The sequence below is a fragment of the Poecilia formosa genome, unplaced genomic scaffold (genome assembly GCF_000485575.1).
Source record: "Poecilia formosa unplaced genomic scaffold, Poecilia_formosa-5.1.2 Scaffold90, whole genome shotgun sequence".
In the NCBI taxonomy this organism is placed as follows: Eukaryota; Metazoa; Chordata; class Actinopteri; order Cyprinodontiformes; family Poeciliidae; genus Poecilia; species Poecilia formosa.
The window spans coordinates 574,334-590,707 of NW_006800029.1; the positions used below are offsets into that span (position 1 = coordinate 574,334).

Here is a 16,374-nt window from a genome sequence, read left to right on the forward strand (position 1 = left end):
AAATGATTACTGTCGTTTCATGGTCGCCTTTCCCTCCAGCTGGTATTTTATGTCCTGCCTCTAGGCACTGAATAAAGATTTAAAAAATAAAAGCACACCATGGTACATTTTTTTTTAAAAAGCCAGTTATGCTCTGATTCATCCTTTTCTTCACCACTGTTTGAGTTTTTGAAAAAATATCCTTCTTTTATGCGAGAAAATGAACATTCTTCTTTAGTGAAGCTTCCTCAGCAATCAGTGCTTCTGAATTTTGGAAGATAAAATCACCCTGAGGAGTTGAACAAGGTCGAAAGTTCACACCTAAGTTAATAAAGTTGTTAATATTAACTCATTCTGGTTGGTAAAATCGGGAAACCTTGATTTCATGCGGAAAGAGCAAATTTTGGTGGAAAAGGAGATCTAAGAAAGTAGAAGTAAAGGACAAAAACCAAACCAATTTGTACAACCACCATATCACAGCCCCACCGTTAACCCTTAGACACCAACGTCGCGAAGGGTGGGACTGTGATTTCCAAATAAAAGACTAAATTTACTAGGGCTCCATAAGGTAACACAAAGACATGACTGTTGCAAAATAACTGTGTGCAGGATTCATTGCTCAGACAACAATAAATATTAGCTAATTATTCTTCAATTTTCTTCTGACTCCAGACAGCCCATTCTTGAATCTTCCCCAAACTCTTGAATAGACGTTTTTTTCACAATATCCAAGTCTGTGGTCATTACTTGCGGTTTGTCACATATTTTTATTGCATGTTTTCCTTCCGCTTAAACTTTCCAGTAATACGCTTAGAAATATTACACTATGAAAAGCCAGCTGCTTTAGCAACTTACCCTCCCTGCGGATGATCTCAGTCACTGTTTACTGGACAACTGTGAAGTCACCGGTCTTCCCCATTGCTAAACAGGCCACACCATGACCATAATAATATATTTCTGAATTACAACGCAGCATGCATTATTGTTGCATAATATTCAAATTAAAAGAAAAATCCCTGTGTGATGAATATATTTGTTCTCTTACACAAACTGATTGTTATTCTGAATACTGAGATGAGCTTGCACAAGTTACAACATTCTAGTAAAACTTATGAATGCTTTAATAAACTAAGGTATTAAGAGTTAAAAAGTTTTGAACAAATGCAATTTCTATATGGTACATGGTCATAATTTACTTTAATTTGTATACTAATTTATAAACGCCTAATTCTGATCACTTGTCATTAAAACAAAGTTAGAAGATTTGAACAAATGTCTTTAAAATGCGTTGCAACATTTTACGCAGAAAAAAGATTTGGTGATACTCAAAATTATATATATATAAAAAAAATAAAGTAATCATGAAAAAAGGCTTTTCATCAAATTCTAAAGTATAAATCACTGAGCTACGCTGTTTACATTGATGTTAAATAGAAAACACACCCTCTGCTAATGTTTCACGTTTAAATAATCTGGTTTTAACTGGTTTTTATATGTATGTTATTTTGTATGCTTTCTTTCATCTTTATTACTGAACACTCTAGTCAGCACCTATGACTATTACTGCCCTTACCTACCAGGTGACCTCAGCAGACGATCTATTAATATGCCTCTGTGCTTTCACTCCTGAGGTTCAGGTTAAAACAGTTAAAAAGGGCCATTAGGAAGCAGCTGCCCTGCTCTGAAGACAAAAACAGGCTGCAGTCATAAGCCACATTGGTGCCTGACACATTTCAAATGTCCCCTACTTTGGCAAGGCTTTTTTTCAGGCTTTTTCTCCGCCAGAAGACACTAAAGCACTTCTTTAAAACTTTCTCGAATCTAATTTTTCACCTCCTGCCAGGGTAAAGTTATTAGGCCATGGTGACTGCCTGGGCCCAATGAAAGTGTGTGACTAATGGTGTCAATCTCAGTTTGTGTGTTACGGTGTATGTGAGTGTATGTGTGGCTTTCAATGGACACATGGTGAGCTGGATAGATGGATAGCCCTCGGTGGCGCTAGGCCTACCAGAGAGACACAGGGATTAACAGGCAGGGTGCTTTCATAAGCCACTTTCTTCTTTTCTGTTTGAAATACGGTCTGAACGGTGAAACACAAATCACCGACTGCCTTTAAGTACCTCTCTCACTTTAGATGTTGACACTAAAAATGCTTTAATAACAGGAGTGGGTTATTTTCAATAAAAGTAAAGTGAATTAATTTAACAGCACTTTTTTTTTTTAGGATGAAATTTGTTCAGTACTCCTCCTGTTAGTAACGAGCTAATATTATATCTCTGCCAATATGGGAACATAAAAGAATCCAGCCTCAAAAGACTATACACACTTTGAAGTAAATCGCCCTCGGGACTTTAACTACTTTCAACTTTTACCTTTGTGTGTTGTCTGACTTGTGCTGTAAAGCTCTCTGCGGTAAAGCAGCCTTAAGTTTATGACTTAAGCTAATTAGATTCGGTGATTTTAGATGATTTTAACAGAAGGGCAATTTTAGTGAACTCAGTGATGCAGCATCGCCGAAAAATCAATTTCAGTCACAGTTTGAATTTTGGCTGTGTGAACTAGTTAGTTCAAATGGAGCATCAGAAAAAGAAGGAGAAGAAGAAACAGAATTTAAGTGTGTTTGAATGCGGTGCAGCTGTAGATGATCTACTAGGAGCTTCATGCACACAACCATCTCTTGGGTTTACAGCGAGTGGCCAAAAAGAAGAACAAATGCAGTGACCTTGTTGATGTCAGGGGTTAGACAATAATGAACAGACTGATTTGAGATGATACATAGGCAACAATAAACCAAATACCAACTTCTTACAACCAAGATTTCTTGGTTGATTTCTCGAGGAGGATGGGCTACAGCAGAAGAAGCCCAAACAGGTGCCACTTCTATCAGCTTCGTACAGGAAACTGAGGCTAAAATTCATACAGGTTCACCATAATTGGACAGTGAAGGACTGGAAAACCTTCACTGGTTTTCCAGTGAAGGTTTTCACTGGAAACCTTCAGTTTTCCAGTGAAAACTGGAAAACTGAAGGTTTTCCAGTTTGAAACTGGAAAAAAGTTTGAAACTTTTCGAATTGAAAAGTTTCAATTCGAAACTTTTCGAAGTTTCGAATTGAAACTTCGAAAAGTTTCAATTCCAGCAGAGACAGTTGAATGTTGTTAAAACTGGGCATTCAAAACAAAATTGTATGGATATGTGTGCCATTCTACCAATGGTTCTGGCTCATCGTGGATGTGTAATGGCTTGAGGGATATCTTCTGACACCTTTTGGGCCGTTAAAATCAAAGCATCAATTAAAGAGCACAGTGAGTATTGTTGCTGAGAGTGTCCATCCCAGTGTACCCATCCTTCCTTTCAGCAGGACGACGCACCATGTCACAAAGCTCAATTCACAAACTGGTTTCCTGAACATGACAATCAATTCGAACAATGTTACTAGACCTCGGTATGTAGAAGAGCAGAAGACATGCAGCACAGATTGGCAGCTGATAAATCTGTAGCATCCGTTTCATGGCAACATTTCCATATTAACACAAAAATCTGAGAAACACTTGCGATACCTATTTTTGTCTATAAAGATAGGATCTCCAGACAGATACTACCACAATATATCTTATAAAGTAGCTGGACTGTTAGATTCAGTCTTAAACTGCAGAAGTCTTAAATTACTCATGACTTGAAATTCAAATCAATTCAGTTTTATTCAATTTAGATTATGACAGAAATATCCTGAAGGAAAATTAAATATTGTAACAACACGAACTGAAAGCTTCAGTTAATTGCTACAGTTTCAAAGCCTGAGCCCAAACTTGTTCTCAGTCTGACTCAACACCTCCCATCTCAGGTTGTGACAATAGGCTGTATCCCAGCAGTAATAATTAGCAATGCTTGTTGTTTTGAGTAAGAGCATCCATGTGTTTAATCTCTCACAGGATTAACAGGATTGTGCATGTTGCTTATGCTGCGGTGTTATGCACTTAGGAAGGCGATGTTGGAGAATTATTTTCTGACAGAATTATGGCTTTCGATTCTATTGAAACAAAAGGCTCATACACAACAGTCTGACAGGAGTATTAGTCTTAGTTAGTAGAGATATTTAGACAAAGATACGCCCTAACTACAACGTACAGCAACAGCAGCTGTTGTGATTTCTTTTGTGGTTCAGATAATCTACACATCTCTCTTTTCGACCAACATATTTGTTGAGGGTTTGTAGCTCGGATCTCCCTAAATATTTACCGCCAAAAAAAAAAAAAAAAGAACTGAGAACTCATCATTCGCTCGTGAAACAAGGACTAAAACCCCAAAGTTGAGGAGGAAAATTTGATTGAGACGAATATGCATTCAGCTGAGTGTGATCTGTCAAGATAGTCATCACAGCTGTGGATCTCCCAAAGCAATTTATTCAGTGCCACACTATAACAAATGACACCAATGGAACCATTGGAATGGAAAGAGAGAAATGGGCTCTCAAACAGTCCCAGTTTTATCTCCATTATGGCTGAATATTGCAGCGTCACCGATGTGGAACACACACACACACACACGGACACGCCACCGTGAGCCTGCGCCTGGACGGGAGCGTCGACACGCTCGCATCTGCCAGCCCAGTGTTTTCACTATAACCACAACATTAATGGTGTGTTAAATTGAACACATTAAAATGGAGACTGGTTGTAATAAAGGTCACCTGGGAATGAGAGGAGTGGCGGAGTGGAGGGGGTTTGCCACAAGCACACACATATTATTCAAACATGCTGAGAGCATGAATGCGGATTCAAAACTGCAGCCACGAGTGGAAAAGAAGTTAGCAACAAGGAAGGCTTAATTTATTTCAGCATGATGTGATTAGGTTTTAAACTGAGGTTGTAAAAGGAGGGAGCTGGATATGAAAAGTCCCCAGCTGGATGTGACTAAAGGATAGGGATCAAAATAGAAGTCTTTGGAGTGACAGCTGCTCTGAGAGAAGGATGTACAACCCCTTAAGTTTGCAGCAATCTAACCCACAGATGTTGCCTACATTCGTCGCCCTTCTAAGGGTGCCAACTTGATTTAAATCAAGTCGTCTTCTTCTCTTCCTCATATGCTTTCTGTTGAAGGCCATGAAAACGGGTGAATGAAGAAAAGTAGAACTTTAAATAAAAAAAAAAAAGTGAAAAGAAAACATGGAGACCTCAGATCTCTTGGGGTCAAACTTGTTATTAGCTCAAAGGGAGAGGTCGAACCTTCTCCCATCCCCCAGTTCCTTTCTCCCTCTCGCTTTTTGCGCACCTTTCTATCTAGCCAAAATCTCCAGAGGCTCTCTTAAATGAAATGGCAATCAATAATTTAAACATATTCCAACCTCTAATCTCAGCAGGGGGCGATGTGCGGGGGGCACGGTGGGGGTAGTGCCGTAAAATGGGAGGGAAAAGGAGATACCAGACAGCTTTGTTAGCTTTTTGCATTCATTAAACATTCAAGCAGAGCTTCACCTCCAAAAAGAAAAAAAAAACCCAGGTGAGATGATGACATACTGAAGCTCCAGAGGTAGGGGATGTGTGTGTGAATGTGTTAAGGAGTCACCTTGCCCTGTGACTCAGTGGAAGCCTCTGTTTAATCAACGTCTTTTGATGGGACTTTTTTTTCTTTCCATTTTTTTCTTTGCAGCTAAGGCCAGACATGACCTGTCAGGATCTGCTCTTCCGTGGATGAGGGCTGTTCAAGCGAAGCAATCAAGGCAGCCTGGGCCAAGACCACAATCAGCGCTGAACACCAGGGGTCCGACTGACAGCAAGCTCACCGCTAAACACACACATACTGAGGCTGATTATGGCAACCTGCCTGACCTTCAAAAAGAAAATAGTAAACACCCAGAGACAATGTAAGACAAGGTTGGGACTTAATGCAGTTTTTTTTCTGGCCAACAGCCAATTGGAGAAGTCTGTATTTAAAATAAGTGGCATTTTTTTTATACAAGGACCGAACAAGCAGTATTTTACAATTTGCATTGAGATAACGGAGAAGCATTTTCAGCAGAATCTCATCTCATCTGCCACAATATTTGGACGGTTCAACCTTTGGTGGATTGTTGGTGCAAAAGCAGCCACCAACAGCTCCAAAGTCATTGTTGATTAGAAAGATGAGTTGTTGTTGTTTTTTTTTGTTTTTTTTCGTCTGTGATTGAAGTTCTTGATCTATCCATTGTTGAAAGAAATCAACCTGCAGTTTTCCTGGAGCCATGTGCCAGACACAGCACACGTCGATGAGAGATGCTTAAGCCTCAACATGTTGGCTTAAAATTATATGTTTGGTGGAAAACAATGCAAACACAGAAATATGGTGATGGCAGCATCATGCTGAGGGGAGGTTTTTTTTTTTTTCTTAGGCAGGGACAGGGAAGCTGGCCAGAGATGGATTTAGTCCATACAGGAATTATTTTGGAAAACCTGTTAGAGGCCACAAAATACTTGAAACTGAAGTAGTCTTAACTTCCAGAACTACAATGCATCTAAACATACATCTAAAGCTACAATGCGGTTTAGAACTGCAATATATGGATCAGTTCAAGCACAGAACTTAAATTCTATTGAGACTTGAAATTTGCTGTTTATTGCCACTCTGAATCCCATCTGACTGAGCTTTATTTTGTTGAGCAGAACGGGGGGAAAGTTTCAGCCTTTTGATGTGCAAAGTTGGTAGAGAGACACCCTAAAAGACTTGCGGTATGACTGCAGAAAAAGTTGGTTCTGACAAAGTATTGACTTGGTGGTGAATACAAATGCATATCACACTTCTTAGATCTCTATTAAAAGTGACAGGAAAGTCACATATCAAGAAGCAATATAAGAATACAAACACTGCTCCCATTTCATTTACAGCCTGGCCAATATGGTAATCAATTTAGGCAGATGCTTGCATTTTTTAGAAATCACACAATGCTCAGGCTAAATTAGACCAAAAGTTCCCCATTAACAAATGGAAATGACTAAAGAAAACATTGGATCTCAGAGAACTCTCTCTATAAAACCTGCTCCATCCAACACAAAGAGAGAAAATTTATTCCCGCAAGGATAAATCAGATAGCGATCCTTTCTTTGTTTGCCACTAATCTGCGCAAACTAAAGCAAACACCAAACAAATGGGTTGTTGCCCCTGATAGTATGAATCACAGCCTGGAAAAGGGTTATAAAAACTCAATAGAAACCCCAGGAAGGCAAAGACAGAGAAGAAAATAGAGAGATAAAAGAGCTGTGAACATTTAATCTCCTACCACCGGTATATCTCCTTTATCAACCTGGGGGTGCTGAGGAAATACAGTTGATTATCATTAATCACACTACGCTCCAGCACAGGCGTGATAAAGAAGTTACACACTCTCTGCAAAACACTCAACCAACAAGTTACCCTGAACAGATGTCTGCATCTGTAACCAGTTAAACTGAAATACTGTTGCACTTCACAGCAGCATCTTTCATATTTCTAATCCCACCATGTTATGATCTATCACCTCTGCTGGGAACCGGTGAGGAACGGCAGGATTATCCGACAGCGCTAAACGTAACTCCGTGCTCTGCAGGCCTGACAGCATATAGTGTTTTACTGCCATGCAGGTTGTTTCAGCTCTAGTAATAACCCTTAATTACAACAGGGTGACAAAGTAATATACGAGATGAGGTCAGGGCACTTTGTGTGCGCACACTTAAATTCAAGCTGACTATCGGTACAAATTGATGTGTATCAAATTGTATTGATATACATTAATGGCATACATGCATCAGGAAATTTGCATTTTACTGCTCTTGTGAAGCAAATGATCCAAGTCCTTCCATATGTAGGAAAACAATGACACATTCCAGATAAAATGGATTTATTATTTAGCTAAATAAATCAAAGAATAGAGGAAAGGATGCCAAGTGACATCGACTAACCTGGTGGGCAAATGCGTTCAAGAATTGTTGGTGAAAAACACTGAAATGGTTTAGAAAGAAAAAGAGGGAAAAAAAAAAACAAGGGTTTGTGTCACTGAAATTTCCATATATTATTACTTAATATGTTCTTTGGGCGATTTACTGGTCCCCACACAAAAATAGGAGGCTGATAATCAGTGTTTAGGGCTAAACTCATTTAAAAATATCAAATTCCTTCTGGTTGCCAGTCTGAGATTTAAAATGAGCGCTGCTAAACATAAACTTTAAAATGAAGTCAATATTAACCCTCTACTGGTTTTCTAATGCTACAATATCACTCTTCTCTAAAGCAAACATAACTTTATGAAATATTTCCTCTGAGTCAGCACTGCTGTGGATCTCTGCTTTGGAACACGTTTTCTGACATGCTAGGCTAATGTTAGCTTGCTTTGCTCTAGTTTAATACGATAAAAGCAAGCTCTTAGCTTGTCTTCCTCGCATGTTTGATTTCCCAGGTGTGGCCAAAACTTATAGAAAGAAATCCTTCATATTTCACAAGCTAAGTGATTTCAGCAAAAATTGTAATTATTGATGACTAATGTGTTATGGCTGCAAGCTGTGCTGTGTTCACGTGTCTGTTGGTTTAGAGTGCCGCTCTATAAGAAGATGTGAACTGACTTTTGACTGACTCTGTTCAGTCCAATTCTGCAACCAAGTTTGTGCCTTGAGAACCATTTTTGGAGTCATAAATGTAAACTATGAATCTTTTCTGGAGCTCAGAATAGAAACAGCTGCTCTTTCAACTGATCTCAATCTCCCACGAGGAAAATCATTTGCAAAAAAAAAAGTTTCTATCTGCTTTATGAATAATAACAACGACAATAACAACTACAAAAACACCTTAAACAAGGACAAAGCTTTCTTATGAGGAACTTTTGAAAACTTTTCCCGCCAAACTTTTCCAATTCAACACTCCTCTTCAGCATCTGTTCGTTTCTCCCAAGAGATCAAATGAAACTTCTACTTTAACTTGTCTTCCAAAATCTCTCAAAAGCTGTTTGTGCATCTTTTACACAAAGGCTTTAATCTTCACCCAACATCAGACCTCCTAACCTTTCCCTCACAGTGAGGAATGTGCAGCTGTAATTCTGGGCGTGTCTGAGAATGAGAAACGGTTCACGAACTGCTGGTTTGTGTGTTCTGTCTATCAGAGCAATTAGTTTAGTCAGGGAAAATAGAGTGCCGATCTGGGAGAGTGTGTTTGTCTGCCCGGGGAGTGTACCTATATGAAATTCTCACCAAATGATAACTTTAATTGAAAATGTCCCATTTCTGAGGTATGGACAAAAAGATTCACAAAAATATTGTGCAGTTGAATTGTTTAAAAACAGGTTGCCAACAGTCTTTCAAAATGTCTTTGCCCACTAAAACAGCAGATTCAAGAATGCGACAGAAAATGCTGTGAAATCAGACCAACACAACATTATTACTATCAGATTATTTCCAGCTGCAATTCAAAATCCAAGTAACTGAACTCAAAACAGATTGGAACAAGAATGAATTTCAAATAAACCACGTAGATTGTAAACTCCAGACAGTGTCGGAAAAACAAATGCAACAGTCATTAATATTGCAACAGCAATCACATTTTTGTGACATCATTCCCAACATTATGGAAAAGGATAACTCAAATTAATTTTTAGGTTAATTTTTTGCCAGCACAGACTTCTACTTGTCTCGAGAGCAAGAGGAAAGGACGGAGGAGTTCTCTTCGGGATTAAAACCCAGTGTTGTACGTCCACATCACATTTTATAGTGGTTGCATGTTGAAAATTAATTTAAACCACTTGTGACTCTAAAGGGCTTTTTAGATAAAGAAACATTGCAACACATTTTCCAGAGGATCAGCAGCCACTTGCAATCCTTTCTTTTAACCTTACAATTGATTTAACAATAAACACTGCTGGGGGTCATCAATGTTCTTATTCTCCCAAAACATAAAAACCGTAAAATCTTGTAACATTTACATTTACAAGACTTTGATGAGGACATTAATCTGATCTGCCTCTGGCTTCTGCAGTGGAAACAACAAAAGCTCCCGGTAAAGTTTCCTGCAGCAGAAAAGCTCCTTCAAGGCAAGAACCGCTTCCAATAACAAGGATGGTTTATCTGTGATGTTTAGATTAAAGTAAAAAAAATATATATTGATTTATTGATTTTTAACTAACATTTTTAATAAATAGTTATCTGTTTATGGGTACAAATAAAACCAATCACAACACATATTTTTTAAGAAAATACCTGAGGCTGCTGCTCTGTCTGTGCAAAACATGTTTCTCTTTTTTTCTCTTCAGTGAATGCTACAAACTTCCTCTGACACTGAAAGTATCACATCTCTCTTTCCGAGTATAAATGCTGTGAAATGTTGAGAACCCTATAGTTATGCAGAGGGTTTTAATCCTGTAGAAGCTGTTGCTCCTTCTCTCACCTCAGAGCACAGAAGTCTGTGAAAACCCCATCAAAACTTGGCTTCTGTCACATTTACAGTGACTGCAAATAAGCCTGAGAAAAAGCGTTCGGTGTTTCACAGTCAAAACACACCTTGAGTGTTGAGTTCCTTCAGTTTCCACACTTTGACTGTTAGCGTTTTATATTTTAAACAGCTCAGTTTGCCTTTCTTGTAAGCTCAGGACAATTGCAGCTTCTATCCAAGGAGCCACAAGCTTCATTTACAACCATCATCATGTCCAGCTGTTGACATTTACAATAGTCTTGTTTTTGTTTTAACCAATCGAAACCCTTCCGCTCTGGGTCAACTTCAGGGCAGCACCTTAAGCTACCAACCCACTGAGACCAAAAAAAAAAAGAAAAAAACTGAGCTTACTTGTGTCTCTGAGTACAAACAAATCATTACAGAGACAGGGCTCCCAGCCAGTACTTGCTACTCTCCAGGGCTGATCAGGATCCTGACAACCATCCAGCACTGCTGTCTGCAACAGTTAGGCAGCAAAGGGAAAAAGGAACTGAGGCATTTCGATCAATATAGGCTCATTATCTGCTGCCTTCTGTCCCAGAGAGATGAGTCCCAGCGCTCGGCCGGCCTGTTGATGAGCAGAGCGCACCACAATTCAATTAGGGTATGGCCGAGATGCCAAAAGAGGTTTGATCAAAGCACTCTGTTGAGCTAATTAGCTCACGCTGTGGTTTACGAGGGCTATTTTTACATCTGAGGAGAAGACTGCGCTGTTTTGTTAATGGCAGTTTTTTTTTGTTTTCTTCTTTTTTTTTTACGGTGAATTGGGCAGGGAATAACCTGGCTCATTGTGGATTCATAGGTATAAGCCAGGAGAGCGCAGGGCGTCCCTGGTGCTGCTCAGAGCACATGCCCACATGTATATTCATGCAGACAAAACACATACACAACCAGAGGGTCCTTCAAAGGGTCACAAAAGGGCTTAGCACAGCCCCCTCTTTCACAGATCACACTTGTCAGCACGGAGGTGCGAGTGCGTTTGTGGTGTTGTGTGGCTCCGCGACAGGAAATGTGAGGTCATCAAGGAACAGCGGCGGGGAAGGAAACGAAGCCGTCCACAGAAATCTTCAGGGGCTTTTTAAAGGACCAGCTGACATCTATATAAAACACGTTAAAAATGGTTGACCTCCTTCTTTTTGATGAGGCGAAACGACCCGAGGAAAAACAGGTGTGTTGCTCGAGGTGTATTACTTAAGAGACTTGGACACAATTTTACGAGCCGATAATCGAGTTTCTTGTATCTGATTCTGTCACTATAACGTCATAAATCTTCTATCTCTATCTGACTTATTTTAACAATGAAGGCATGGTCATATGAGCCCAGTTATGCTGAGGAGATTTTAGTAACTGACTTGATTTTTTAAATGTCCTTTAATATGATCATCCCTGTGATTTTTCTGTCGTAATGCAAAATGTCACATCACATTTATAAGTGATTCAGCGATTACATTTAAGGTAATATTTGTCAAAATCTAAAAAAAATTTAAAAAAGACATCATGGTCGAGCTGTATCATTTGACTTTGTGGGTGAAACGTGGCTGGTATACCTAATCTTAAAGCAAAGACAGAGAAAAGGGCTTCAATTAAACTCATGCATATATGTGTCTCTGATATAAAAGGTATCAAGCAAAATATTCTAGCAAATGAAAAATAAGCCCCCTTGTCAAAAAACAGTAACTTAAACAGTTCCACTTCCTTGAGATACAGCATAATTTGGGCAGTATGAAGCAGAAATAATGCATCAGATTGTCAGCGTCATAGTTCTAAATAAATAACTTGAGGCATAGCAGCATCCAGAAACTTAATTTAACCCACAGAAAAAGCTAGAAGTGATGGTTAATAGTTAAATAAGATAATGGATGAAAAGAAAGTGCATGCCCCTTCTTAACATCTCCACTCAGTTTCTGTTTTTGAATGACTTCATGCATGATGCATCAAAACTTCCCCGTTTGCCTCTTTGAAAGGAACGTTTTATTGCTTTCTCAGATGTTGAGAGTGGCGTTTTACTCGATGGCACGACCGAGCTCACTTTGAATGCCACCATAAATTACACTGTCACGCTCCGTCAAGTAAACTCTGCTCAGGGATGGAGAGGAAGGCGAGCCCGAGGAGCATCATTGGAGACTTCACTACAATCCTGTTAATGTTACTTTCGGTGACTTTATGAACTTGAAAAGCTGAGTGATGCTCCGTTGGTTTCACATGCTTCGGTGTACGATGTTTCCTGATGAACACAACTCCCAAACATTAAGATCATCCCGTAGATGCAGGTTTCACCTTTATTCACGTAGAAAGGTGGCAGCATCAGGGGGTCATGCTGGGTGAGGTTTACTGTGAGCAGCAAACCTTGAATGTGTGTGGTGTTGGAGCCCCCGTGGTGCTCTCTCAACAAAGAGTGGGATATTAATCCCATTATTCAGAGTGGACTTCATGAATGTTCTTCAGACCAGCATGTTTTCTTTCCATTAAGAGGACTTCAAACAAAAAACAAAAAAAAACTGCACTTAAAAAAAAAAAAACTAAACCACAAAATCGAGAAATTCCTGTCTGTTCTCACATTAAAGCTGTTTCCCCCGTTTTCAAAAGTAGCAAAAACAAGTGCACAAACTTACCAGCTGTAAAGTGCAAATAAAAATGAGAGTGCATCGTCCGCTGCAGCAGCCCATTGTGTCAGCGGAGGGAAACGCGGTGACTCTGTGAAGGACTTGGTATCGAGCTCTCGGCGTGTCGTCCAGACTCAGTCTTGATCCGAACACCGGCTTTGTCCCATCCTCCTCCGGCGTCTTTTGAACTGAGCCCTGGGAACAGCGACCAGAGTCGGCTGGCTGCCTCCGGTCTGGGTTGCTCCGGACGTGTCTGTTTACCTCCGCTCAGGCCGACCGGTCGCACTGGAGGTGACTGGCTGGGAGACTGGGAGCAAGCCGGTGTGTGTAAAAAAAAAAAAAAAAAAAAAGAAGGAGGAGGAGGAGGAGGGGCAGAGAGGAGGTGGTCGCAGTGGCGCTGGTGGGGCAGGCAGACTAAATGACTTGACTGAGGGCGTCATCGGGCATCGATGTATGGTAGCATCAATAAGAATAATAATGATAATAGTTATTATTATATAAGTTTTTTATATATTATTAATAATCATATTTTAACTCATTTTTATTTTAAAAAAATTAACAGACTGTTGAATAGATGTTTTCATGTCTGTGTAACAGGGCTAATATTGTTAATTAAGCGTACAAGCAATTTAATAATGACTTTAGTTCCTTGAGGTCAGGACATTACCTAACCCCTTCAAAAAAAATGTGGTGAAGTGGCGCCATCTGGTGGCGAATAAGAGGGATTATAGTCAGTGTTCTAGCGGATTGCTTTTGGACACCTTCGGACTTGGTGGACCGAGTTCAAACTGGACATTTTGATAAGAAAACCCTTTGGAGTTTGAATGATACATTCAACATATGGAGACACATAGTTTTTTCTGTAGTATTAGCTTTATCTAGGAGATCTGTAATACACATTGTTCATTTCTTCTGGCATAATAGGAATATTTAAGGACACTGAGCATCACCTATTTATATCTATAGTTATGAACTGCAAATCAGTTTGTCTTAATGTGTAGTTCCTTGGATCAGCTCTTTCTGTAAACAATGTTTTGTCCCCATCGATTTCTCAAACTGTAATTTTGTAACTTTTTCTGATGGAAAAAAATCACTGGGTTAAGAACATTTGTTTGACATTTGAATGCAACTTAAAATACAAATGCCGTTAAACACCTCTCCCTGTTAACCTCATGCTTTTCACAACGAGGGTGGCTCCCACTATTTTTCCTCAACAGATTCATAAATGTTTCAGGTTTTCGAGGGCTGACCGGGGAAAGACTTCGCATCTAATTTCATCACACACTCCTCCGTTCTGTTCCTTTTAAAGCTCCGCTCCTCTTCTTTTGGCATCCTTCAGCTACACTGCCCTTCCCACCTGCATTCGGCCTGGCCCAGAAGGAGCTCCCCCCTCTTAACATTGCCAAAAATAAACTCCAGGGTAGTCCCCATGGAAGTCGACAGAAGGGAGTCACTTAATGTTTTAGGAACTTTAAGTCTACGCACATGTGTCTGTGTGATATTTTTGTTTTTTTATTGAATAATCACTGTTTATTATGTACACATAGTTTTATGTAAGGATGCACATGCAAATGTTCACCTTCATGTAAAATGTATTTTTAAATACTAATGAATGATATATCTAAACATTTTGACATTGCATAGTTTTTCATCTCATTGGTCTAACTTTCTTGTAACATTTGCATCTGATGTGCCTTGCTGGCTACAGAAAATTTCTGGAAAAATCTGAGGTCCCAAATCCACTGTTGCTGCTGGATTAAATAAATAAATAAATAAATAAATAATAATAATAATAATAATAATAATAATAATAATAATAATAATAATAATAATAATAATAATAATAATAATAATTTATTTGCAGGTTCTAATGAAGCAAAGATCAACATGCATGTACAACTCATACCTTTTCTGTTGTTGCTTTGTAGCTTTTTATGATTCTTTTGTTGATTTGCCAGTATGCTGTGGATCTTTATCCTGGATCATCTGAGACTTTTCCATTTTCAAGCTGAGTCCTCAATTTAATTTTATATATTTAAACAGTGGGTTACAACTATGTCTTCTAAAAAAGGTTTGTAAGGTCCGGCCCCTCCAACAACAAGCACTGAAGATTTAGTTTGACCTTGGTTGACATCTGTTGGAGTTTTGACAGTTTGATTTTTCAAAGTTTGTTATTATTAGTTTATTACTTTTTTAAATTTATTTATTTATTTTTTACAAGGTTTTATACTTATTTACCAGAACTGCTAAGAAATATTAGTGGCACTGTGATGATTTCAGTAACTCAGCAACTGGATGTATTTTGCAATTGCATTTACAGTCTTTATTGCATCAGCTGGATTTAAAAATATAAACACTCTTTAAATAAGGGTTGTCAATTTATATGAATCATTATTCAAATAATGAATATTCTTAGGTCTTCATAAGACTTTAAGATTTTAATACACGTTACTTTAAACAAGTCAGAGCAGGAAGTAGGCTTGCAACCAGAACACAATCGTTCCTTGCATTCACTATGTTCACAGCTGCATTTCTTATGAGAAAGAGTGTGTACCAGAAGATTATGAATGTGTGTGTGTTCGGTGATAGCTGAAATAAGGTCAATGTTATAGTTCTGACTATTTGAAAGCCTGATGGAGGCTCTACTGTGTGTTCCCATTTTGCCCAACACCTCCTTTTCTCCTTACTCTTTGTTCGTGTGTGTGTGTTTCTCGACCATTTCTTTCATGACAAGTGCGGCCCTCCGGGGCTGCTGTTCTCCACGAGGACGTTAATATGAAGTGACAGGACAGCCAGTGGCGTTCTGCTTGGAGGGGACTTGCTTTGTGGAGGAGACCTGAGAGTCTCTCTCATAGTGGACAACAATAGAAAAAAAGACCTTCGAAGGACAGAGTTTTTTTCTTCTTTCTGAAAGCATCTTAGTGCTGTCATTTTTGTTTCTACTCTGATTGTCTCTCTTTTTCTTTCTCTTTTTTTCCACACGTTTTAGAGATTATGCAGACCTTCATGGTTCCTCATGCAGACACACTCAAGACAAGTATGTTTGCTGGTGATTAAACATCCAGTTCATCCTTTCTAAGGCAGATACATGAGAGCAGAGCTGATTGTAGGAGTTTGGACAAATCAATTTCCAAAATGACTGTAGTGACCTAGAATTCATCTTAGACTGAAATGATTGTATAATTCATGCTGAAATACTGTGAGTCTCATGAGGGCCTGCTTTGGGTGACAGAAACAGGTCAATTTTCATTGGCTGAAGTCTGCTTTATTACTAAATCGGAACTAAAACAAGCTGCTCTGTTCGGCGTTTCAAACATCAGCATCAACACAAACTTGCTGACTTGCCTCAAAATTGTTGCCTTTGCTGGCTGT

At 39.0% G+C, this 16,374-nt stretch overlaps 1 protein-coding gene across 3 annotated transcripts in view; it reads right to left on the minus strand.

Moving 5' to 3' along the window:
- Positions 1-13,341, minus strand: part of nkain4 (sodium/potassium transporting ATPase interacting 4) — a 50,891-nt gene extending 37,550 nt beyond the window's left edge. For 2 of the 3 annotated variants that reach the window (XM_007557628.2, XM_007557629.2), the window contains exon 1: positions 13,012-13,341. In XM_007557628.2, coding sequence (XP_007557690.1) covers positions 13,012-13,065 — 54 coding nt within the window. In that variant the 5' untranslated portion in view covers positions 13,066-13,341. The remainder of the gene's footprint in view (positions 1-13,011) is intronic. The other variant, XM_007557630.2, reaches the window with a different exon arrangement.
- Positions 13,342-16,374: the final 3,033 nt, after the last annotated feature.